The sequence below is a fragment of the Papio anubis genome, unplaced genomic scaffold, assembly GCF_008728515.1.
Source record: "Papio anubis isolate 15944 unplaced genomic scaffold, Panubis1.0 scaffold223, whole genome shotgun sequence".
Taxonomy (NCBI): domain Eukaryota; kingdom Metazoa; phylum Chordata; class Mammalia; order Primates; family Cercopithecidae; genus Papio; species Papio anubis.
Window position 1 is genome coordinate 38,103 of NW_022162273.1, and position 26,238 is coordinate 64,340.

At 41.3% G+C, this 26,238-nt stretch overlaps 1 protein-coding gene across 2 annotated transcripts; it reads right to left on the reverse strand.

Moving 5' to 3' along the window:
- Positions 1 to 371: 371 nt before the first annotated feature.
- LOC101005568 (zinc finger protein 483) lies at positions 372 to 26,238 on the reverse strand. Of its 2 annotated transcripts, none has more exons than XM_003911371.5 (6): positions 26,120 to 26,238; positions 23,534 to 24,075; positions 20,371 to 20,459; positions 17,482 to 17,608; positions 16,995 to 17,087; positions 372 to 9,449 (listed from the first exon to the last, which is right to left on the reverse strand). In XM_003911371.5, exons 2-6 carry the CDS (start codon positions 23,946 to 23,948, stop codon positions 7,936 to 7,938), a joined length of 2,238 nt encoding a protein of 745 aa, XP_003911420.1. In that variant the 5' UTR covers positions 23,949 to 24,075; positions 26,120 to 26,238; the 3' UTR covers positions 372 to 7,935. The 2 variants fall into 2 exon arrangements, with proteins under 2 accessions (XP_003911420.1, XP_021782973.1); XM_021927281.2 differs by lacking the exon at positions 26,120 to 26,238 and adding an exon at positions 24,181 to 24,202.

Here is a 26,238-nt window from a genome sequence, read left to right on the forward strand (position 1 = left end):
TTTTACCTGTTTTATTTTCTAAAAGTAGCTACTACAAAATTTGAAATTACGTATGTGGCTCCCATTATATTACTGCTGGATGGTGCTGAAGTACCTAAAACACCTTCCAATCAGCTTGTAGAGCCCTGCTCTTAAATATAAATAGTCAAAGATCACCAGAGGCTTCAGGAAAGTCTCCAATGTGAGAGACAGAAAACAGGTAAAAACAACTCAAAGGAAACAGCAATAATGCAGGGAGCACAATAACACAGAAACACACTATAATTAACATGCTCAGAGAAAAAATACTTCACCTATGAAACAAAACCAATTAGAAAAAAGGAACAGAGAATCACATAATGCACTTGGAAATAAAAATATGACAGCAGAGATAAAACATTCACAACATTTAATAGTAGAGCTGGAAGATAAAGTTGAAGAAATCTTCAAGAAAGTAGGAAAAATCAAAGACATGGAGAGAGTGGCCCAGGAATCCACCTCTCCACCTAGATAACAATTACATCGGCAGAAAGTTCCTAAAGTGATTATTTTGGGAGCACATTGAGTCCATCTGAACACTTGTAGCTTCTAGGGGAAATCCTGACTGGTAAATTGCAGTTAACATTGGTGGATTTCACCCTTCAGTGAAGTAGCAGCTACCCATCCCCCACCCACTCCATGGAAGGCAGCTGTGGAGACACAATCCCACATTTCTGGTTCAGCTTGCTGCCGCCAGGGTGGACAATAAAAGCCACTTCCTCCAAATATCAGGGTTCTGATTGCAGATATCTACTTCTGATCACAGAGGAAAAGCAGACACAGAAGCAAGCTACCATTATCCCAACCCCCAACTGGCTAAAGTGGCTTCCAGGAGAAAAAAGGGATGACACTTGTTTTTCTGGACATTCAAACAACTGTGTATCTAGGAGAATTTAGAAAGCCATTGCCCCTGCCAGGGGAAAACACAGGCTCTGAAAAGAACTGAGAAAACTTTAGGCATTCAACACAGGCTGATCCCTAGCAAAGACAGTCTATGATAATAAAACAAAAATGAAAACAAAAAACACACAACACACACACACACACACACACACAAATAAAAAAAATAAACCCTGGGGGGAAAGGAATAATCTGATTTCCAGAGCTGCCACATTATAAGATTCAAATATCTAGCTGTCAACAAAAACAATCACAATGCATACAAAGAAACAAGAAAGTATGGACCATTCGAAGGCACAAAATAAACCAACAAAAAATGGACACGAGGAAGACCAAACACTGACTTGCTAGACAGACTTTAAACCAACTGCCTTAAAGATGCTCAAAGAGCTAAGTGAAAGTTCTGACTGTGTTGACAGATCAGAAGAGAAAATGAAGAAGACTGAAGCTTCAAAGCAGAAAAATGAAGGGAATATGTATCATTCACCATTAACTTAGAAGGCAAGGGTCCACTTTACAAAAGAACCACAAACATTTAGAAAATCAATGCAGAACACTGCGGCCACGGCCACCACCACCACCACCACCACCCCAGAAGAGCTACAGGTAGGTTTAGCAAAGCTTGTAGATGATCAGACCTGCTCTGATAATCTAAAAGGGAGAGAGACCTAAGAACTCCAACCTGGAAGAACCTCTCTACATCAGACTTCATAAAAAAGACTCGAGGTATCTCACCAATTTCTCAGGGTGAAAAACACTTTGCTTGCAAGTCGCAACTTACTGAGCACCAAAGGATTCATTCAGCAGAGGAACCTCACATGTGCTCTGGCTTGAGAGAAGTTTTCTCAGTTCAGACCTCTATAGGCACTAACATTTCCACACAAGGGAGAAACCCTAATATGTGCTACATTTTATGAAAAGCATTTTGACGGTGTGCTTTTCAGAATCGCAAGATATTTCTCCCTAATGATCAAGAAATTCCACATCTGATAAAACTATTCTGAGGTGAAAACAAGAGCAAAACAAAATTAAATATTTATTCATATACTCACACACACAGAGAACCTCCAGTGACTCTCTATTGCACTAATAAAGCAATAAACCACTCTACATAACTGGAAAGGTCTTTGTGGTGCAGGTTCTGAACTATGGCAACAAGCACTGCAACTGACTCCTACCCTCACCCCCCAAAGACACCAAGACAAGTTATAATCAAGCTGTTGAAATCCAAAGAGAAAAGACAAGTGGCAAGAGATAAGCAAATCATCACATAAAAGGTATCCTCAGTGAGACTGCTGATTGCTCATCAGAAACCTTGGAAGCTAGAAGGCTGTGGTGTCGTTATACTCAGCGCAGAAAGAAAAAAACAAAACTGTCAACTGAGAATTCTATATCCAGCAAAACTGTCCTTCAAACAAGAATTTATCAATAAAAGGAAATTACCTTAATAAAGGTCAAATATGAAAAAACCACAGCTAACGTCATATAGAATGATACAAAATTGAAAGCATCTCAGGAAAAGGCACAGATGCCTGCTAGTGCTGCTTCTATTCAACACAGTAATGGAAGTCCTAGCCAGAGCAATTGGCAAGTTAAAGCCATTCAAATTGGGAAGAAGGAAAAATTATCTATTTGCAGATGCCATAATCTTATATTTAAAAATCCCAAAAATTTCACAAGAAACTGTTATGACTAATAAACAAATTCAGCAAAGTTGCAAGATACAAAATCAACACTCAAAACTCAGTTATGCTTTACTAACAAAGACCCATTTACAACAGCATCAAAAACAATAAAATACTCAAGAATAAACTTGACCAAGGAGGCAAAACTCTTGTACAATGACAACTATAACACATTGCTGAAAAAATTAAGGATGGCACAAATACATGGAAAGACACCTTGGGTTTACAGACTGTAATGTTTCATATTAATATGTCCACATTACCCAACAGATCTACAAATTCAATGCAAGCCCAATCTCCATGCCATTTTCCACAAAAACCAACCAACCATCCTAAAATTCATTTGAAATCTTAAGGACCCCTGAATAGCCAAAACAATCTGGGAAAGAACAAAGCTGGAGGCCTCACACTTCCTCATTTCAAAAACATACTACAGGAAAACAGTGTAATCCTGATTACAAAACATTACTGGAGTAATCAAAATAGCGTGGTACTGGCATAAAGACAAACATACAGACCAAAGGAACAGAGTAGACAGTCAGAAATAAACATGCATGTATATGGTCAAATGATCTTTGACGAGAGTGCAAAGAATGCATGATACGGAAAGAATAGTCTCTTCAACAGATGGGGCTGGGAAAACTGGATATTCGCATGCAAAAGAATGAAGATGGGACCTTCACCATACATAAAAATCAAAATGGTTAAAAGACTTAAACATAAGACCTTAAACTACAAAACTCCTAGAACAGGAGAAAAGCTTCATGATATTGGATTTGGCAATGGTTTCTGAGGCATGACAACGAAAGCACAGGGAACGAAAGAAAAAATAGAAAAATCGAACTTCACCAAAATTAAAACCTTTTTTCAAAGGGCATTAAGAATAGAATGAAAAGGCAACTCACACAGAATGGAAGAAAGTATTTGCAAATCATTTACCTGAAAAGTTCTTTATATATTCTGGATATACAAAGAACTTCTACACCTAAACAACAATGGCAACAAAACCAATTAAAAAATAGGCAAAGGACTTCAATCAACATTTCTCCGAAGAGATACAAATGGTCAATAAGCACATAAAAAGACAGTCAACATCACTAATCACTAGGGAAATGCAAAACAAAACCAGAATAAGATACCACTTCAAACACATTAGGATGTTTGTTATAAAAAAGAAATAGAAAATAAGTGTTAGCAAGGGTGGGAATATTGAAAAAACCCTTGCACATAGCTGGTGGGAATTTAGAATAGTATAGTTTCATTTCCTCAGGAAGTTAAACATAGAATCATAAGATAAAGCAACTCCATTTGTAGGTGTATACTTAAAAGAACAGAAAGCACCACTGATTATAGCAATGTTATTCTTGATAGCCAAAATGGTGGAAACAACTTAAATGTCCACTGGCAGATAAAAGGATAAACAAAATGTGGTATACAAGTACAATGGAATATTATTCACCCTTAAAAAGGAATTAAATGGAATATTATTCAGCCTTAAAAAGGAATTAAATTCTGATACGTGTTATGACACAGCAGAACCTTGAAAACATAATGCTAAGTGGAATAAGCCACACACAAAAGGGCAAATATTGTATGATTCCATTCATGCCAAGTAATTAGAACAAATTTGTATAGATAGGAAGTAGAACAATGGTTACCAGGAGCCTGAGGAGGAGAAAATGGGGCATTATTGTTTAAAGAGTACAGAGTTTCAGTTTGGGATGATGAAAAAGTTCTGGAGATGGACAGTGGTGATGACTGCAAAAAATGTGAACCTGTATCTAAATGCTACTGAGTTGTATAACCAAAAAGTGTTTAAATGGTTAATTTTATGCTATGTATATTTTACTACATTAAAAAGTAATTCTAAAATAAATAAAGTTAATTTATCGACAAAAACCTTGCCTTGTCTTGTGATATGAAAAAAAATGTATACAAGCTCATTAAGAGGAAACATTATTTAAAGCAAGGACTTCATTTTAAAGTAAAATGTGTCACAGTGCTCTTAATAAAAGCAATCCTATAAGGAATCAAAAGATATTTAAAGCCTTTTGATAATGTGACTTAATCCAAAAGTGAATTTAAATATTTGGGTGATGGGCCAGAGTGAATGTCCCGCAGGCAATTATACAGACTTAGCTACTGAAATCAAGACTTTGATTATTATCCAACAGAGTTTGAGGCAGCCCTCTGTAGCTAGTACATGGTATTTAGAAAGTTCATATTGGATAAAGGACTTATATCCAGAATAAAAAGGATTACAACACAATATCAGCAACTCCATTTTTAAATGGACAAAAAATCTGGCAATAAAACACTTCACTAAGATACATGAATGGCTGAAGAGCACATAAAAGATGCTTTGACATTATTCGTCATCTGGAAAATCAGAGTTAAAACCACAAAGGAATATTTCAAACACTAGAATGGGTATAATTTTTAAAAAACAGACAATGACTGGCAAGATTGTAGAGAAATGGGAACCCTCACACGTTACTAGTCAGAATGTAAAGTAATGCGGTCACTTGGGAAAACAATTTGGCAGTTTCCTAACAAAGTTAAACAAAAATTTACCATATGACATAGCAACTCCCCTCAGGCATCTGCCTAAGAAAAATGAAAACATGTCCACACAAAGGCTTGCACGCTAATGTTCAAAACACTTGCATACCAATGTTCAAAGCAGCATTATTCCTAACAGGCAAAAACTGGAAAAACCTCAAATGTTCTTCAACTAGTGAATGTACAAAGGATCCACATAATCTATTATTATTTATGATAAAAAGGAATAAAGTACTAGTATCTTACAATATGGATGAACTTAAAACACATTAATGAAAAAATATGGAAAGATCACATATAACATAAAATGTACAGAAAAAGACAACTCTAGAGACACAAAGCAGACTGAGTAGTGGGTGCCTGGGATTAGAAGTTGGAAGGGAGATTAACTGTAAACTGGAATAAGGGATCTTACTGGGATGATGTTCCAAAAAATGGATTATGGTAATGGTTACACAACTCAGCAAATTTACTAAAATTCACTGAATTGTACACTTGATATGGTTTTAATGATATGTAATTTGTACCTCAGTAAATTCATTGAAAAAAATGTTTACACTCTAGATTCCCAATGGATACTGGGATAAAACATTGTTATGAATGTTAGGGAGTCTAAGAGTAATCATCCTGGAACAAGTCTTTTCTGAAGTCTTTTGCATGTTTCTTCAACTCTTTCTATAAATTATATTTTTCAGAAAACAAAACTTAAACCAAGTTTTTTGTCTTTTCAGAAAAAAACTTAAAACCATCATGAATGATTCTCATTATAAACATTCCTTTCGTGGCTAGCATGTGATTGGTTGGTCCGCTGAGCAATAACTATGCAGACCAATTTATCACACGGCAATATTTAAACTGCAGGCTTGGGGTTGGGGAGGCACCAAAAACCTTCTCCCAGAGGTAGCATTTCACACCTACATACATTAGTCACAGTAAATGTTCCTGAGTCTAAGATCAGCATTAAGGATCGCTTTACTTCCATAAACCAAGAATTTTCTTGTTTAGCTCTCTTTCTATAGGAGCTGCCTACAATTTCAACTTTAGGAACTTATTTCTAGACCATTGTCCATGGGATTTCTCCAGAACCCTATGACCTGAAGCCAAAACCTCACTCATTCAGGGCCTTAAGTTCCTTTTTCAGTTGGAAATTATTATTCAGACTCCACCAATGAAATTTATAAGGAATAATCCACCAATACCCGTATATTCCATTCCTCTGAGGTCTAATGTCACGAAAGAAAACTTAACTGAAAATTTTTTCTGTATCAATTCTACATTCATTCCCTGAACTTTACTTGCTATCAATGGGGTCTCTTTAGATTTTAGGGTATTTATTCTCAAAATGGTAGGGGTTATAACAGAACATTCCTACAGTGGGAAAGTCAGGTTACATACATGAGAGAACTAGCTAAGTCAGAAAGTAGATTCCCCATCAAAAGGTGGCAGCTGCTACCCAGGACCAGCTGAGTGCTTTACAGAAATATAAGCCCAGTGTTGTTAGCCCTTATAATTTTTTAAGACAAGCATTGTTTTTAGTATGAAATGCCCTAATTTTAGACAGCGGCAACAACGTACACACACACACACACACACGCGCGCGCAGGCACACCCCAAGTAGACAAATTGTTAGAACAGCTTTTAACTGTTGCCATATAGAATGCTTACACTCCAGTTGCAAAAAAATGTACTTGCTACAGGCAACATTGTTTTAAAGTAGAATTTTTGCAAACCAAAATCCATCCAGAACAGCTCTGTTTTCAGCACACTTCCTTCACCTCAGCCCCCATCTATTTTCCTAGGACTGTTATTCTCACGGCTGAGATGGCTCCCGTGCAAGCTCTCTGGCTTCTCAGTCCCCTTGGCCAACGCCAAAAGAAAAAGAGCTCCCTTGGCCAATTAAAATACTCCCTCAAGGAAAAGTTGTTTGAGTTTCACTGGCCCATTCCTAGTCACAGCATTTCAGGGATTCCTGCACAAAGTTTTCAACAACTATACTGCATTCTCACTAAGCTAGAAGTCCAGCATCCTGGGAACCAGGCTTGGTGGAGTGTACCCGTAATGTCAGCTACTCAGGAAACTGAGATGGAAGGATCACTTGAGCCCAGGAGTTCAAGACCAGCATGGGCAACATAGTGAGACACCATCCCAAAAAAGAAAAGCGGAAAAAAAAAAAAAAAAAAAAGTCCAGTATCCTGAATAGGGGTATTTTTCACTAGAGAAACTTGAAAGTAAAGACAAAAAAAAAAAAAAAAAAACTTATGTCCACAGCTTCAGAGATTATCAGGAATATCAAAAAACCAAAAACTAAAAAACCAAAAAAGACAAAAATCATTAGTCCCATCCCTTCATTCTGCTGGTGAAGAAAATAAAATTCTGAAAGGTCAAATGACTTGTCCAAGGTGTATACAGCAAGTTGGTTGGCAAACTGGGACAGAATCCAAGTTATCTGACTGCAGTCAAGTTGTCTTTCCATCACACTACACGGTAGTGGAAGAAATTAGAGGGAAATCCCCTGAAGAAAAGAGTTTTTCCAATTCGTTTGGCCTCAGAATCATTTTGCATTCTTCCCTTTCCAGTGACTTTACCAACTAATTACTGTTTACCAGCTGTTGCCATCCTTGAAAAGAAGAGGGATGGGCAAAAGAATATTTTTCCTAACTGCCAATTTATGAAAGTTGCAGCTACTGATCAATATTGTAAGTTTATATCCCAGGGTTTCAGTAACTGACAATTTGAATTAAATTCCCCCCATCTTAATGTAGTTCCAGGATTACTCTGCAGCATGAAATCCCCGATGTCTAATGAGGCCTGAATTACTTTTAAAAGTCTTCTCACATTCGTTACATTCATATTCTCTCCTTCCGGTGTGAATTTTTAGGTGTTCTACAAGGATTGAGCTTCGACTAAAGGTTGCACCACAATAGTTACATTCATAGGGTTTCTCTCCTGTATGAATTCGGTGATGCTCATTAAGAGATGAACTCTGACTAAAGGACTTCCCACATTCTTTACATTTATAAGGTTTTACACCAGTATGAATTCTCTGATGACGACTAAGCAGTGAATGAGTTGGGAAGGCTTTCTCACATTGGTTACATTTGTAGGGTTTTTCTCCTGAATGAAGTCTTTGATGATAAATCACAGATGTAAAATGGCTAAAAGTCATTCCGCAATCATTACACAAATACGGTTTTTCTCCAGTGTGAATTCTCTGATGCCGGGTAAGGCATGAATTCTGTCTAAAGGCTTTTCCACATTCGCCACATTTATAGGGTTTCTCTCCAGTATGAATTCTCTGATGTTTGGAAAGGGATGAGCTATGACTGAAGGATTTTCCACAATTGTTACATGTATAGGGTTTTTCTCCGGTATGAATTCGCTGATGTTGAATAAGAGATGAACTGTCACTGAAGGGTCTCCCACAGTCTTTACATTTATAAGGTTTTTCTCCAGTATGAATTCTCTGATGTTTAATGAGGTGAGCACTTAGGGTGAAACCTTTCCCACAATCATCACATTTGAAGGGTTTCTCTCCACTGTGAGTTCTATGATGTGGCGTGAGCGACGAACTATCACTAAAAGCTTTTCCACATTCATTACACATATAGGGTTTTTCTCCAGTGTGAATTCTCCGATGTTTGGTGAGTGAGGCGCTATAGCCAAAGGCTTTTCCACACTTACTACATTTATGAGTTTTTTCTCCAGTCTCATTTCCCTCATCTTTATTTAAGGCTGCTTCTTGACATGAATCTTTCCGACATTTCTCACACATAGGGATTTTTCTCCTAGAAAGAGTTGATCTTCTAATAAAGATTATCCCACACTTACTGCATTTTTGGGACCTATCCCCCAAATGAATCTTCTGACGTTTCTGATGTTCAGTAAGAGCTGAAGAATGACTTAAGACTTTCCCACCGTCATTAGATTTCCGTGACTTTTCTCCAGTGGTTTTCTCCTTGCGGTTCAGAACGAGGTCTGAATGAAAACTGAAGGGTTTCTTGCTTTCATTATACCTCCGAGATTTCTTCCTCAAGTAGACTTTCAGATGTTTAATTAAGTCTGAAGTTTCTTTGAAATTATGTCCAAAGGGGCTTTTACCTGGGTCAAATTCCTTACCCCTATTGCCACTCCCAAGAGTTTTGTTTTGTGTGACTGTTCCTTTTGAATTTCCCTGATTACCGTGATCCTCCTCTGAGCTGCCACAATATTGCTGGAATTCTTCCATCAAGCCATAATCATCATCCCTGAGGCATCTTTCTATTATTTTATCTAAAGCCGATTCATCTAAAAGAAATAAGAAATAGAGTATTTCCCCTTTGCAAGAAAGGAAGCTGTTGTATTTGGGTCTGAAATAAGAATACATTAGTAACTACAAGGAATACAGTTTCGATGGTTCTCAAAAAGAGCTTTATAAAATAGAAAAGGAAAAGACAATATAGGGAAACAATGTAAACATATGGGTTAAGAAAAATATTGAGAAAGATGAAAAGTTTGTGCTTTACAGTTAGATACAAGTTTTCGCCCTCATTTGAATTTTTATAAGAAGTTCAGGACGGGCGTGGTGGCTCACACCTGTAATCTCAGCACTTTGGGAGGCCGAGGCAGGCAGATAATGAGGTCAGGAGATCAAGACCATCGTGACTAACATGGTGAAACCCCATCTCTACTAAAAATACAAAAAATTAGCCAGGTGTGATGGCATGAGCCTGTGGTCCCAGCTACTCGGGAGGCTGAGGTAAGAGAATCGCTTGAACCCAGGAGGTGGAGGTTGCAGGAAGCCAAGATTGTGGCACTGTACTCCAGCCTAGGCAACAGAGCAAGGCTCCATCTCAAAAAAAAAAAAAAAGAAAGGTTCAAACCTATTCTCCCTATATCGTAATTTTTCTCTTTCCAACAATGATAGCACAAACATTTGTCGAATATTTACCAAATGCCAGGTCCCGCACCAAGCACGATGTAATAAAAGTAAGTACAATAAACTGCACTTAATCTTCACAACAACCCTACGGAGTAGCTTTTATTACCATCCCGGGTTTTATGGATGTTGACAACTGGGAACATAAGAGTATTAAGTAGTCTGCCCAAGGTCACATGTATAATACGTGATATAGCTAGATTTTTAACTTAATCTGAAACCAAAGCCCACGCTCTTGATCCCTGTATCATATCACCTCTCCGCAAAGCAGACAAGTAACACTACTTTGTTGAAAAGAGTATACACATCATAGATATGCAGCACCACCAATATAGACTTTCAAAGATTACAAGTTGGCCCTATCAGCCTTACATATACACTAATCAGGCATCCATTTTAAGTCTCTCCTACACTGTTGCAGTTCCAGTACTATTCGTCTGACCTGCATACTTCCTACTACCTAGAATGCATTCCCACAGCACCCTCACTGTCACAAACATAAATTCGACAGGGCCTAGGGTTCAATTGCAACAATCCCCAGAGCTCTCTCCAATACCATACTCTCACTGATTATGCTATTCTCAGAATTTTTGAATTCACTAATTAACTACATCCTGGCTTTTTGCCATGAGGTCACATTGTCACTTTTATGAAACTATTTTTTCAACAGATAATTATAAAATACAAAGTTACTCAAAATCGTATTACCTAGAAGTTAACTAATGGTTAATACACAATTCTGTATATTTCCTTCGATGTTTCTATATAGTTTAAAACAGAAAAACTGTATAATTTGTATTGTTATTCTTTTCACTTTGTATTGTTACTCTTTTCATTTATGATTATTTCCCATTTTACTGCTAATTTTTCTTTAAAAAAATTTTTTTTTTTTATTTTTAGAGACAGGGTCTTACTCTGTTGCCTAGGCTGGAGTGCAGTGGCATGATCACTGCTCACTGCAGCCTCAACCTCCCCAGCTCAAGCAATCCTCCCATCTCAGCCTTCCAAGTAGGTAGAACCACAAGCAGGTGCCACCACATCTGGCTAATTTTTAAAAATTATCTGTAAAGATGGGGTCTCCCTGTGCTGATCAGGCTGGTCTTGAATAGCTGGCCTCAAGTGATTCTCCCACTATGGCCTCCCAAAGTGCTGGGATTACAGGTATGAGCCACTGCACCCAACTTGTTAATTCTTCACAAAGATAATTTTAATCAGTGACATGGTAATCATCATATAGATATAATTGTTCATTCTCTCTTTTTTTTTTTTGAGATGGAGTTTTGCTCTTGTTGCCCAGGCTGGATGCAATGTGCAATCTTGGCTCACTGCAATCTCTGCCTCCCGGGTTCAAGCCATTCTCCTGCCTCAGCCTCCCGAGTAGCTAGGATTACAGGCATGTACCACCACGCCCAGCTAATTTTGTATTTTTAGTAGAGATGGGGTTTCTCTACGTTGGTCAGGCCGGTCTTGAATTCCTGACCTCAGGTGATCCACCCACCTTGGCCTCCCAAAGTGCTGGGATTACAGGCGTGAGCCACCATACCCAGTCTCATTCTCTTATTGAACCTTTATCAAATAATACTTCCTGAAAAACAGAGTCATGAAGGCAGAATTACTAAACCAAAGGGTAGAAACTAGGTTATACTGCTTTTTTTTTTTTTTTTTTTGAGACGGAGTCTCGCTCTGCTGCCCAGGCTGGAGTGCAGTGGCCGGATCTCAGCTCACTGCAAGCTCCGCCTCCCGGGTTCACGCCATTCTCCTGTCTCAGCCTCCCGAGTAGTTGGGACTACAGGCGCCCACCACCGCGCCCGGCTAGTTTTTTGTATTTTTAGTAGAGACGGGGTTTCACCGTGTTAGCCAGGATGGTCTCGATCTCCTGACCTCGTGATCCGCCCGTCTCGGCCTCCCAAAGTGCTGGGATTACAGGCTTGAGCCACCGCGCCCGGCCAGGTTATACTGCTTTACATGACACACAAGGAGCAGAAGCCCCTGAGTACTATCTCTGGTCAAATATTCTTTAAATCTTTGCAAATTTAATTCATAATAAATAGTATTATTGCTTTAAATGTGCACTGTATTGCTAACCAGTGAGTTTGAACAACTTTTTCATGTTCACAAGCTATTTAAATTTTAAATTTTGTTGGTGATCCATTCAAGTTAGCCCATTTTCCTAACAGACTTAGTGTTCCTTATTGATTTGAATGAGGTTTTTTTTCTGAAATGGAGTCTCACTCTGTCACCCCAGCAATCTCTGCTCACTGCAACCTCCACCTCCCAGGTTCAAGCAATTCTCCTGTCTCAGCCTCCTGAGTAGCTGAGACTACAGCTGCCCACCACCACACCTGGCTAATTTTTGCATTTTTTAGTAGAGACGGGGTTTTACCATGTTGGCCAAGCTGGTCTCGAACTCCTGACCTCAGGTGATCCACCTGCCTTGGCCTCCCAAAGTGCTGGGATTATAGGTGAGCCACGACACCTGGCTGAGGTTTTTTTGTTTTTTTTTTTTTAAATAAATTATGGCCATTGACTGCTGTATCTGTCAAAAACCTTCTTCTCTAGTGTGTCGTAAATAACTTTTAAAACAAGCTGTATATCAACATGAGGCTTTTTTGTTTGATGTAAGATAATTGGGGAAGGAACATATATTTACACCAGTGCTGCCAGAACTACTCATAACACTTTTAGAATCCATTTTTTAAATTCCCCTCCAAAATGCTACTTAAATGCGATAAAATAACTATTGTCCTTTATATATGTAATCACAGTTGACCCTTGAACAACATAAATTTGAACTGCAAGTATCCATTTACAGGTGGATTTTTGTTTTTCTAAGAGATGGGGTCTTGATCTGTCATCCAGGCTGGAGTACAGTGGCATGACTGTAGCTCACTGCAACCTCTAACTCCTGGGCTCAAGCAATCCTCCTACCTCAGCGCACACCACTGCGCCTGGCTGGTTTTTAAATTTTTTGTAGAAACAGGGTCTCACTATGCTGCCCAGGCTGGTCTCAAACTCCTGGCTTCAAGTGGTCTTCCCGTTTTGGCCTCCCAAAGTGTTGAGATTACAGGTAGGAGTCACCATGCCCAGCCTGTGGATTTTTTTCAATAAACACGTTAGAAAAATTTTTGGAGATCTGTGACAATTGGAAAAAACTTGCAGACAAACTGTGTAGCCTAGACATGTCAAAAAAAAAAAAAAAGTCATGAACTTTTAAGACATATAGATACTAATCTATTTTGTCATTTATTGCTATAAAATGTACACAAATTATAAAGTTAAAATTTATCAAAACGTAAACACACACTTACGGGCCATACTTGGTGTCATTCACAGTCTAGAGAAATGTAAGCAAATGTAAAGACACAGTATCAACTAATAACTGGGCCAGGCACAGTAGCTCACCCCCATAATCCCCACCACTTTGGGAGGCCAAGGTGGGCAGTTTGTTTCGGCTCAGGAGTTAGAGACCAGCCTGAGCAACATGACAAAACTCTGTCTCTACAGAAAATACTAACATTAGCTGAATATGGTGGCATGTGCCTGTAGTACCAGCTACTCAAGAAGCTGAGGTGAGAGGATTGCTTGAGCCCAGGAGGTAGAGGCTATAGTGAGCTGTGATCATGCCACTGCACCCTAGTCTGGATGACGAAGCAAGACCCTGTCTCAAACTAATAACTGCATAAAACGAACTATAGTACCTACCATACACTGTAATAATTTCATAGGCATCTCTTGTTGGTATTGCAATGAGCTCAAACGTCTGCCCTAAGTATCCACTTAAAATGCCAGGTAGGCCAGGTGCAGTGGCTCACGCCTGTAATTCCAACACTTTGGGAAGCCAAGGCAGGCAGATCACTTGAGGTCAGGAGCTTGAGACCAACGTGGTTAAACTCCGTCTCTACCAAAAATACAAAACTTAGCTGGGTGTGGTGGTGCATACCTGTAATCACAGCTACTTGGTAGGCTGAGGCAGGAGAATCGCTGGAACCCAAGAGGTGGAGGCTGCAGTGAGCTGACATCACACCACTGCACTCCAGCCTGGGTGACAGAGTGAGACTCTGTCTCCACAAAAAAAAAAAAAAAAAGCCGTATCATGCTAATCATCTCCATGTAAGCAGTTTACGTCTCCAGGAAATTGCCTATCACAGTAAAAATGGATCTCTTGCAGTTCTCTCCTATTTTTCATTGTCTTTAGTGCAATGCTGTAAAACTTGAATAACATCATGGGACCCATACAAAGTGCTGCTAGTAGCACTGGAAGTGCTGCCAACAAGCACAGAATAGTCACGATAATTCAAGAAAAAGCTGAACTGCTTGATATGCACCATAGACTGAGGTCTGCAGCTACAATTGTCTGCCATTTCAGATAGACAACATAAACTTAGTGATCTGTACACACAGTACAGTGCTGTAAATGTATTTTCTCTTTTTCCCTTAATAGCATTTTTCTCTGGCTTACTAGAATATAGTATATAACAAACATATGTAATTCTGTTTATCATAAGGCTTCAGGTCAACAGTAGGCTATTAGTAGTTAAGTTTTTGGAGAGTTAACGGTTATACATGGATTTTCAACTGTATGGGCGGAGGGGATCAGTGCCCCTAATCCTCATGTTGTTCAAGGGTCAATCGTATACTGGAAGCAGCCAATAAGTTGACTACAATAAATGTTTGAGAAGATGGAATACAGCAAGATGGATTATTGCTTCTTTCTTTAAGATAAACCAAGGTATCGATACATGTAATAACTTATTTTTATTTTCATTTTGTTTTTTTTGAGACGGGGTCTCGCTCTGTTGCCCAGGCTGGAGTGCTGTGGTGCGATCTTGGCTCAATGCAAGCTCTGCTTCCCAGGTTCAAGCGATTCTCCTGCCTCAGCCTCCCAAGTAGCTGGGATTACAGGCACCTGCCCCCATGCCCAGCTAATTTTTTTTTTTTTTGTATTTTTAGTAGAGACGGGGTTTTACCATGTTAGCCAGGATGGTCTTGATTTCCTGACCTCGTGATCCGCCCACCTTGGCCTCCCAAAGTGCTGGGATTACAGGCAGGAGCCACTGCGCTCGGCCTATTTTTATTTTTTTTTAACGTAAATTTAATATATATAAATCGTGGCCAGGCGTGGTGGCTCCCGCCTGTAATCCCAGTACTTAGGGAGGCCAAGGCAGTTGGATTACTTGAGATCAGGAGTGATCCACCTCCTTTCCATGCAGAAATGCCATCTCTACTAAAAAAAATACAAAAAAAAATTAGCTGGGTGTGGTGGCACGTGCCTATAGTCCTAGCTACTTGGGAAGCTAAAGCAGGAGAATTGCTTGAACTCAGGAGGCAGAGGTTGCAGTGAGTCAAGATTGCACCACTGCACTCCAGCCTGGGTAACTCTGTCTCAAAAAAAAATAAAAATAAAAATAATAATGTATATAAATTGTAAGATACAGATAAGTATAAAGAAACCTAATCCTGGCCAGGCACGGTGGCTCACATCTGTAATCCCAGCACTCTGGGAGGCCGAGGTAGTTGGATTACGAGGTCAGGAGATCAAGACCATCCTGGCCAACATGGTAAAACCCCGCCTTTACTAAAAATACAAAAAAATTAGCTGGGCGTGGTGGCACGCGCCTATAGTCCCAGCTACTTGGCAGGCTGAGGCAAAAGAATCACTTGAACGTGGGAGGTGGAGGTTGCAGGGAGCCGAGACTGTGCCACTGCACTCCAGCGTGACAACAGAGCAAGACTCCATCTCAAGAAAACAAAACAAAACAAAACCTAATTCTTCAAAGATAACCAGTGCTAACATGAATGTTTTCCAGATATTAAAAATCCATATATTCTATGTATTCAGGCATGTGTTATTCCCTTTAGCAAAAATTGAATTATTATACATGCTGTCCACCGGGTGAGTTCCTTCTTATTCTTCAAGATTCAACTCAAATGCGAATTAAAACCTTGCTCCTACATATTCCCACAGCTCCTTATACACGTGCTTGATATACTATGCATCACAGTGTTAACACTCTTGTTTCGATATGTCCTCTAGTGTCCATAAATATGCACCGCTCACAACTCCTCCTGTGGAGATATTACCTGACAACCTCTACTGCTGCTCTATGAATTCAACACTGCATCCACACCAGTTCCCACAAGCGGCTCCCGGTCAATGATGGAGGCCCATTTCTTTGAGACACAGGACTCCTCTGATAGGTAACTATGGTAAGGACTCCTGTTTGGCCTTGCCTAAACTTTTTTAGAACTGCACTTCAGCTGGGCACGGTGGCTCATGCCTGTAATCTCAGCACTTTGGGAGGCCGAGGCAGGCGGATCAAGAGGTCAGGAGTTCGAGACCAGCCTGGCCAACATGGTGAAATCCCATCTCTAATAAAAATACAAAAAATTAGCCGGGCTTGTTGGTGGGCGCCTGTAATCCCAGCTACTCGGGAGGCTGAGGCAGGGGAATCACTTGAACCCGGGAGGCGGAGGTTGCAGTGAGTTGAGATAGTGCTATAGCACTCTAGCTCGGGAGACAGTGCGAGACTCTGACTCAAAAAATAAAAATAAAAATAAAAAAAGATAGAACGACACTTTAGTCTAAGACTTTTCCTACCCAATCTGCCCTACTTCCTGTTCTCATTCACAGGTTAGACCAGCATTATGCTCTGATAGCTCTCCCGGCTTCTTCTAGTTCCCTCCTCATTTTCCTTCACTGAATCTTTTCTCCAGTGGCTAATCATGTCCTGGCATCTATTCAGAGGACCCAAACCAAGTCTCCTCCATTAAAATGAACATTTCAGGAAGGCAAGGGCTCTATTCTAATCATCTTCGTATTTTAGTATCTAGGCAGTCCAACATTTCAAAGAGTCTTCTCAACAGACTTGCTAAACAACTGTTTTCATTTCGTTGTGTATTTTTCACCAACTCACCTGGTCGGGAGCCTTTTGAGACTTCTTCCAGCAGCCATGGCAATTCAACCCACTTCAGCTGGGAAATCAACTCTAATTTTGAAACTGGAAAGTCTGCTCATAGAGAAAAGAACAGAAAATTGCTGTTTTGCATAGAATAAAAATTTCCCAGCACTCATATATAGACTCTGGTTCTCCAAGGAAGATAAAAAATGCTACCAAAATACACAGACATAAATACTGGAACTTGCGACAAAAATGGGAAAAGGTATTCCACTGATGAAATCAAAATGATGCTTCACATTTCCAATTCAATGAAGCAAAGACCTTTTCTAGAAGATACACTGCAGAAAAGCACATTTTCAGAACTGGTTTTTTGGATTAGTCCTATCAGTCCCTGGGTCCCCAGCCAAAACAAAGTACTTCACATAGCACTTACCTTTCAATAAAAGGGGACAAAAAGAGACCCAAGGCTAAGCACTAGGTAATGAAGAAAAGGTGTCTTTACCCAGAAATTCTAGGTTCCTGAAGTTTTCCAGTAGCACTTCCTTATATAGCTCCTTTTGAAAAGGCTCCAGCTTCTTCCACTCTCCTCTTGAAAAGTTCACAGCTACATCCTTCAATGTTATAGATTCCTAGAACACCAAACAGCTCTTTTGTATTGGACTATTCCCAAATAGAACCTAAGTTTTGTTTTGTTTTGTTTTTGAGACAGGCTATTATTTCTCTGTCACCCATGTTAGAGTGCAGTGGTGCTTCATGGTTCACTGCAGGCTCAACCTCCTGGGCTCAAGTGATCCTCCCAATAGTAGTGGGGACTGCAGGCTTGTGCCACCATGCCTGGCTTATTTTTAAGTTTTTTGTAGAGGCATTGTCTCACTATGCTGCCCAGGCTGGTCTCAAGTAATCCTCTGTCCTCTACCTCCCAGAGCACTGGGATTGTAGGCCTGAGCCACTGTGCCCAGCCTGGATAGGATATAAAGAATGGTTTTGATAGCATGCAAGTTTTTAAGAATTCCAAAGTAAGCTACAAAGCAGCTCTTCATTCTCTGACTTTTATAAGTGATTCAGAACAAAGGTACTACACAATCCCTGCCTCTTCCATTCAGTCTCTAGTGTTCAATACTGTACAAGAGTTCTCTGGAATGTATAACATTGATCAAGTTCACCCTAACACATCGATTTCTAGGACTAAAATATTAAATGAAGGGCATGATTTACATTCCTGAACCCTAAATTTGCAGAATTAATGTAAGTTTACTACAGGTAATAATTGCATAATATCTGCAACTGCATTCCAAATTTTAACTTCCAATTATAAGCAGCAATTATCTTCTATCATATTCAGAGAATCTATGTTCAACAACATACTCACACTTGCAATTACTCCACAATTACAAACAAGAATACTGACTCACTAAAATACTCTTTCCTTCTTTTTTTTTGAGACGAAGTCTTGCTCTGTCGCCCAGGCTGGAGTGCAATGGCATGATCTCGGCTCATTGCAACCTCCGCCTCCCGGGTTCAAGTGATTCTCATGCCTCAGCCTCTCAAGCAGCTGGGATTGCAGGCATGCACCACCACATCCGGCTAATTTTTCAAATACACTTTCTATAGCATTCTCCGCATGCTTTTTGAGAGGCAGTAGAGCAGAATGGCTATTGGTACGTGTATTACCTTCCTCTGGGAGCTGTAACAAATTACCATAACCTTGGTGACTCAAAATAAGAATTTGTTCTCTCACAGTTCTGGAGGCCAGAAGTCTGAGATCGAGGTGTTGGCAGGGCTGTGCTCCCTTCAGAGGCTCTGGGGGAGAATCTGTTCCTTGCCTCTTCCTGCTTCTGGTGGCTGCCACCGTTCCCTGTCTTGCAGCCCTATCACCCCAAACTCTGCCTAACTCTTCACATCACCTTCTCTTTGTGTTTTCAATCTCCTCCTGCCTCTCTAGCAAGGACACTTGGGATGGCATTTAGGGCCCACCTGTATCATCCAGAATAAATTCCTCATGTTGTTTTCTTTTTGTGAGACAGGGTCTCACTTTGCTACCCAGGCTGGAGTATGGTGGCGCAATCATAGCTCACTGCAGCCTCAACCTCCCAGGTTCAAGTGAAAGACTGTCTTTCCCTGCCACCTCAGATCCCGGGTAGCTGAGACCACAGGTATGTTATTGTGCCCAGCTAATTTCTAAAATTTTTTATATAGACGAGGGTCTCGCTGTGTTGCCCAGGCTGGTCTCGAACTCCCAAGCTCACGCAATCCTCCCACCTTGGCCTCCCAAAGCGATGTGATTACAGGCATGAGCCACTGTACCCGGTCAAATATGTTCTTTATCATGTTAAGATTTAAGGACATGTACCTCTGCCTGGGCACAGTGGCTCATGTCTGTAATCACAACGCTGTGGGAGGCCAAGGGAGAGGACTGCTTGAAGTCAGGAGTTCAAGACCAGCCTGGGCAACACAGCAAGACCCCAACTCTACAAAAAATATTTTAAAATGAGCTGGGCAGAGTGATGTGCACCTGTTGTCCCAGCTACTCAAGAGGCTGAGGAGGGAGGATAGCTTGAGCCCAGGACTTCAAGGTTGCAGTGAGTTATGCTTGCATCACTGCACTCCACTCCAGCCTGGATGATAAAGCAAGACCCCATCTCCTAAAAAAAAAAAAAAAGAAGGCAGGCAGGCCATGTGCGGTGGCTCACACCTGTAATCCCAGCACTTTGGGAGGCTGAAGTGGGTGGATCATGAGGTCAGGAGTTCGAGACCAGGCTGGCTAACATAGTGAAACCCTGTCTCTACTAAAAATACAAAAATTAGCTAGGAATGGTGGCACGTGCCTGTAGTCCCAGCTACCTGGGAGGCTGAGGCAGGAGAATCACTTGAACCTGGGCGGCAGAGGTTGCAGTGAGCCAAGATCCCGCTACTGCACTCCAGCCTGGGCAACAGAGTGAAACTCTGTCTCAATTAAAAAAAAAAAAAAGAAGGAAATGAACTTCTACTTCCACCTGACTAATTTTAACAGCGGTAACTGCTGAATTTTAGTAAATTTTTTTGTCTCATTAGAATCAGACTCATGGCATTCTGTGAACTGAAACAAAACTGCATGCGGAAAATGAGGTGTCAGTTCCTTGAAAGGGAGACTATATTTATTTCATTTTATTTTGTTAGAGAGAGGGTCTTGCTCTGTTGCCCAGGATGGAAGGCAGCAGTGGCGTCATCACAGCTCACTGCAACCGTGAACTCTTGGACTCAAGCAATCTTCCTGCCTCAGCCTCCCAAAGTACTGACTGGGATTACAGGTGTAAGCACCATGCCTAGCCTTTGATTTTGTATCTTAATATCACTCAGTAGGAGCTCAGTTAAGTATTCACTTAGGAATAAAAACCATTGAAAGGAAACTTACACGGGACTCAGTATTGGGACAAACAGCGACCGTTTTATCCTCTTTTGAGTTCTCCTCTTGGGAAACAGTAGAATCTTGAGAGACTGGATCTAGGAAAGGGGAGAAAACCAGTCCACTCTTTCAAATAAATTCCTCAGACTAAAAATCTTTATATATATATCTATATATTTCTAAGTGATACACAGGAAAAAAACTAAGTCAGTTTCTCCTACTATACTCACAACACAAAATAACTCTGAGACTTCAGATATGTGGGGGTGTTTCCCCCACACCCGGCAAGCAATTCTGTGCTGGATTCCCCAGCAGGCACCAGCTGGGTATCCTCTAATTCATTTCTAATACTATCTACCTGGAGACAGCATTAGCTCCCAAAGGTTAAGGCCTCAGTCTCACAAGACCGACCTCCACTTCAGATGCCAGTCTCATGTCTGAGCCTCCAGGGCTTTGACCAACAAGATACAAATTGGGGATCCCATGAGCCCCTCCCTGGGTTCCAATAACTTGCTAGAGTGGCTCACATAACACTTTACTTACGTTTACTTGTTTATTGTAAAGGGTATTACAAAGGATACAGATGAACAGCCAGACGGATGACACTGCACAGGGCAAGATGCTTGGCACTTCCATGCTCTCTACACCGCTCTCCAGGAACTGCCACATGGTTAGCTATCTGGAAAACTCTCATGAGCTGTGTCTTTTTGGTTTTTATGGAAGCTTCATAGACAGGCATGACTGATTAAATCACTGGCCCTGTGATTAACTCAACCTTCAGTCCCTCTCCCCTCTGACAGGTTGGGGGGGTGGGGCTGAGTTCCAACCCTGTAAGCACAGGGGTTGGTTCCCCTGGCAACCAGCACCCTCCCCCAATTCCAGGGTTATCTAAGGACTTTCCAAAAATCATCTCATTAACATAAACTCAAGGGTGGTTAAAAGGGGCTTGTTACAAATAACAAAAAGACTGTCTTTCTCCTTTATAGCTCAGGAGCTGTTTCAGGAACCATGGACAAAAGGCCAAATATTTTAACAAAAGACACTCTTACTGCTCTAATCACCCAGGAAATTACCAGGGTTCTAAGAGCTCTGAGCCTCTCTGGATAAAAAAGTCAGAAGAAACAAAAAGTTGTCCACTCTTTAAAACAGAGAACAGCCATAGATAAAAGTTTCCTATGAAAACCTAGGCGTTTCCTCTTAGCTCATATAAAAATCCTTTCAAATCCTAAGCTCACGAAAACTGGTTTTCTTCTTTCTATATAGCCTCAGTTTAAAAATGTTTAATTTGAACAACAATGAATTTTGAAGTATCCTAATTTAAAAGACGTAGTAAGGTAAAACTGTGTATTCTTCATAGTGCTAGTACAAGGCCTTGCTCAAGAGTCACTCCAACCTGCTAACTGAATGAAAGTACCAGGTTAGTCTCAAGAGTTGACTCCACCAGATTCCTTATGACAGAAAAGAGGCGTCTAATAAACTCATAGGAACTAAATGTATCCAGTACCTTCAGATTGGCCCATTCTGGGCATACTACCAATGAGTGGGCCCTGCTCCGCAAGGAGTAGTAAAAAATAAATACATAAAAACCCTCGGATGTCAACAGCTCTTTTTCAAATAAGAAAAAGTATTTTTTCAAATCATACTCTACCTTCTTATGAAAATAATTTTAGGCAACTTTAGTGATTAGACAATCAATAAAAATTAAGAATTAGAATGACTTAATCAAAGAGAAAAGTGGGGTGAATTTAAGAAAACTGTTATACCCTACAGAATCCTAGAAATCAATTTTTTTTTTTTTTTTTTTGAGACGGAGTTGTGCTGTTGTTGCCCAGGCTGGGGTACAATGGCGCGATCTTGGCTCACTGCAATGTCTACCTCCCGGGTTCAAGCGATTCTCCTGCCTCAGTCTCCACAGTAGCTTGGATTACAGGTGTGCACCACCATGCTGGGCTGAGTTTGTATTTTTGTAGGGACGGGGTTTCTCCATGTTGGTACGGCTGCTCTCAAACTCCTGACCTCGGGTGATCCACCTACCTAGGCCTCCCAAAGTGCTGGGATTACAAGCGTGAGCCACCGTACCCAGCCCGAAACGAATTCTTTATTGCAGGTGCCTCCACAAAGAGGCCCTAATTTTGTAGAAGCATGACACTGCAGTGACAAATCACAGAGGAGTCAGGAAATCCAAATTTTAGATACACTAATTAGCTATGTGACGGCAAATTAAGCGTATGGAGGTAAATACTATTTATTTCCCTATCTCAGAACTCTTCCAGAATACAAACTGTCATACATATATATCAGGAGCCCTATGGTAAATACACTACAAATATTCCAAATATATTTGGAATGCAAATATTCCAAATATTTGTAGCATATTACACTGCAAAATACAAATATTTGTATCATATTTGAGAATATGAATAGCTACAAATTTGAGAAAAAAGGCGAGCCACATTCCCTGAAAGGACTATTCACCCTAGAAGACTTTACATCAATATTTTATAATGATATCAATGTAATTCAGTTTATAGTTTATACATTTATATTTATAATATGTAATTACATACATAAAATTCAGGTTTTCCTGCCCTAAGGCTGTGGAACTGCACGGTAAAATAGTTACTAGTCGCATTTGGCTATTTAAACTTTAAATTTGATTTAAAAAATTCAGTTCCTTATTTGCACTAGCTGCTTTTCATGTACTTAACTTGAATTGCAAAACAGTGCAGAAACATTTCCATCAGCAAAGACACTGACAGCCCTGCTCCAGCAACGTGCTAGTCCACACAGTGGAACTAGACATTAGGGCCTGAGCTGGTTGATTTGCCTGTGACTCCAAACACTTTCACAGATAACTTGTGTTCTTGAAGGGGATGGGAAAGAAATTACTATGTCTTGAGCATCCACCATATATTATATCTTATCTTGTCTTACCTTTACAAGAAAACTACAGGAAAGATGATATCCCTTTTTAACGGATAAAAATATTTACATTCTGAGAGTTTACACAGCTTGCCCAAAATCACACAGTAAATGGCAGGGCTGATTCAAACCCAGTCCCAACTTCAAACCTCAGACTCCTCTTTAGCAGTAAATTGCTTTCTTTTGAGGAATTTACTTTCGGACTTTGAGGCAATGTCTCCCGCTTCCTCCCTCCATCTATAAATCTCACCTCCTTTTTCTTCAAGCATCTGGGTCAAATCTTCTATTAGGGTCACCACCTCCTCACTACTCTCAGGATGTTGTGACTTTACCCAAATCCTGATCTCCCCAGGCAAAATGGTCAGGAACTGCTCAAATACCAAAAGCTCTAAAATCTGTTCTTTCGTGTGAATGTCTGGTCTCAGCCACTGAATGCAGAGCTCCCAGAGTTGACTCAGAGCTTTCCTGGGTCCAGCTACTTCTGAGTAACAAAACCACCTAAATCTCTGTCTGAAAGACTCTGCGTCAGCCGCATTTCCTCTTAAAATAGCTTCTTGCTCCCCAGAAGTAACCACTCTTGGGACCTCATTTTGTTCAGTCGAGGCCAGAGTTTGAGGGTCTGGTGAGATGGCTGTCATCTTGTTCAAGGGCACTACAGCTTGCATTGTGTCTCGGGGCAGGAATCCAGTCCCTTCACACTCTAGTTGAGTATCAGTGCAGTCCACCAACAGGTACTATACACAGCCAGGAATATCAAAGGTTCCAGGAATCCAGTTTACAGTCCTGCAGAAACTGTCAAGAAGAAATATTAAGGCATTAAATAAGTAAAACAAACTGTTGTTAGTCCTAAAAACATTGTTCTTGGTTTGGTTCAGAGAAATATATCCACACACACACCTGCAAAGGCCTAGAAAAGCCCTGCTCAACTACTATATTAAAAAGATAATTTTCTTTCTTTCTTTTTTTTTGAGACGGAGTTTCGCTCTTGGTGCCCAGGCTGGAGTGAAGTGGTACGATCTCGGCTCACTGCAACCTCTGCCCCGGCCGGGTTCAAGCAATTCTCCTGCCTCAGCCTCCCAGGAAGCTGGGACTACAGGCACGTGCCACCACTCCCAGCTAATTTTTGTATTTTTAGTAGAGATGGGGTTTTGCCATGTTGGCCAGGCTAGTCTCGAACTCCTGACTTCAGGCGACCCACCCACCTCGGCCTCCCAAAGTGTCAGGATTACAGGCTTGAGCCACCGCACCCAGTCATAATTTTCTTTATAGTCAAAAGCCGAGGAGCGACTTAAGGGTTAAGGAAACAGTTGCTTTAGATTCAATACTCCTCCTAAACAAAATGTTATCAGAAAAGGTTCAAAAGGGGACCCAGTCGAAAAGCTATTTAACAACTCCTACCCTTTCTTAATGAAAGGGTACACATTTCTCACCAGTTGCTCAACTCAGAAGCCCAATTTAATATTTGACTTTCAAATTTCTCTTCCTCCTTACTTCTCCCATCATCAATAACCAAGGTCTGGTGATTTTATTTCCTAAGAACCTCTCCATTCTATCCTACTGAAACTGCCTAAGTACAGGGATCTTCAATCCAGTCTCACACTGTAGCCAAAAAATTCCTTCTAACAGGCAAAATATGATCTTATCACTCCCCAGCTTAGAGTCCCTCACCAGCCCCCAAACGGTCTCTCGATAAAGTTCACATGCAGGGACCATGGCATTGTGATCTAGAGACACTGCCTGATGACCTCACCACTTGAGCTCTAAGCTACCCGATTGACACTACAGCCATAAATTAGTATCTCCCCATTCCCAGACACTTCCTCTCTACATACCCTCCTAGCGTTCGCACCAAGGCTATTCCCTCTCCTCGGAATGTTGCTTTCTTTCTCCTAACAAACTTTTATTCGTTTTTTAAAGCCTGACTCCTTTCAACTGTCACTTCTTGTGTGATGCTCTGCTTGATCCCAAAGCACTCCTTTGCACACAGACTACCCTGTGTTGCCTGCATTCATTCATTCTACAAGTGACTGAGCAACTACAATGAGCTGGAACAGGACCAGGGGTCATGAGCTGCGGGGCCAGGCGTGGACACGCCTGAAAGGGTCCTCACGCTCACAGAGGGTCCAGGAAATGACAATGCAGCCGGAGCGGGACTACAATGCGACAAGTGAAGGATGTGACAGCTTCGCATTGCAACTACCATACCAATAACAACCCACTTCCGAGTACAGCGCCCGGCACACAGCACGCATGACGTCATTTATTCCTCTGCCAAATATTAGGCGCCCACCATGTACCTGGCGCCGTGCGGGGCACCTGGGGCTCCGCGGTGACTAAGACACTCGGCTCCGTCTACAGAGTTTACACTGGAGGCCCGGTGAAAATGTGACGCAGCCAGAGGATCTCAACCGGAGGGAGTTAAAAAGGAGAGATTTCACCCCCCAGGGGTCCTGTGGCAATGTCTGGACACATTTTTGGTTAGCTCGACTGGGAGGAAAGGTGGTACTTGTTATCTAACGGGCAGAACCAGTGACGCTGTTACACATCCTGCAATAACGGGAGAGCCTCCCCCTCACAGCCACACCACACAAACAAAACAAGGCATTAGGCATTATCCCGCCCAAAATGTCAACAGTGCCCAAGTTGCGCAGGGGGGGATGGAGGGAAGCCAACAGCCCCATCCCGCAGCGGAGTGCGCACCTCCCACAGAAGCAGCAGCAGCGCACCGCACAGCCCGTTGGTAGGCTGCTCCCGGCCCCCACCCCGCCCCAGGTGCGCCCTCGGAGCCGGCGACCCGGCCACGGCCCCGAAACTCGGGACCGGGGACGACCAGTACCTGCACCAGCATCCGCAAACAGCACCAACGCCACCGCAATGAGCTTCCAGAAGCTTGTCCCGCAGCGAGTGCGCGCGCAAGCCCGTGGGGACCACTGCGCCTGCGCAGAGGCGCTGAAC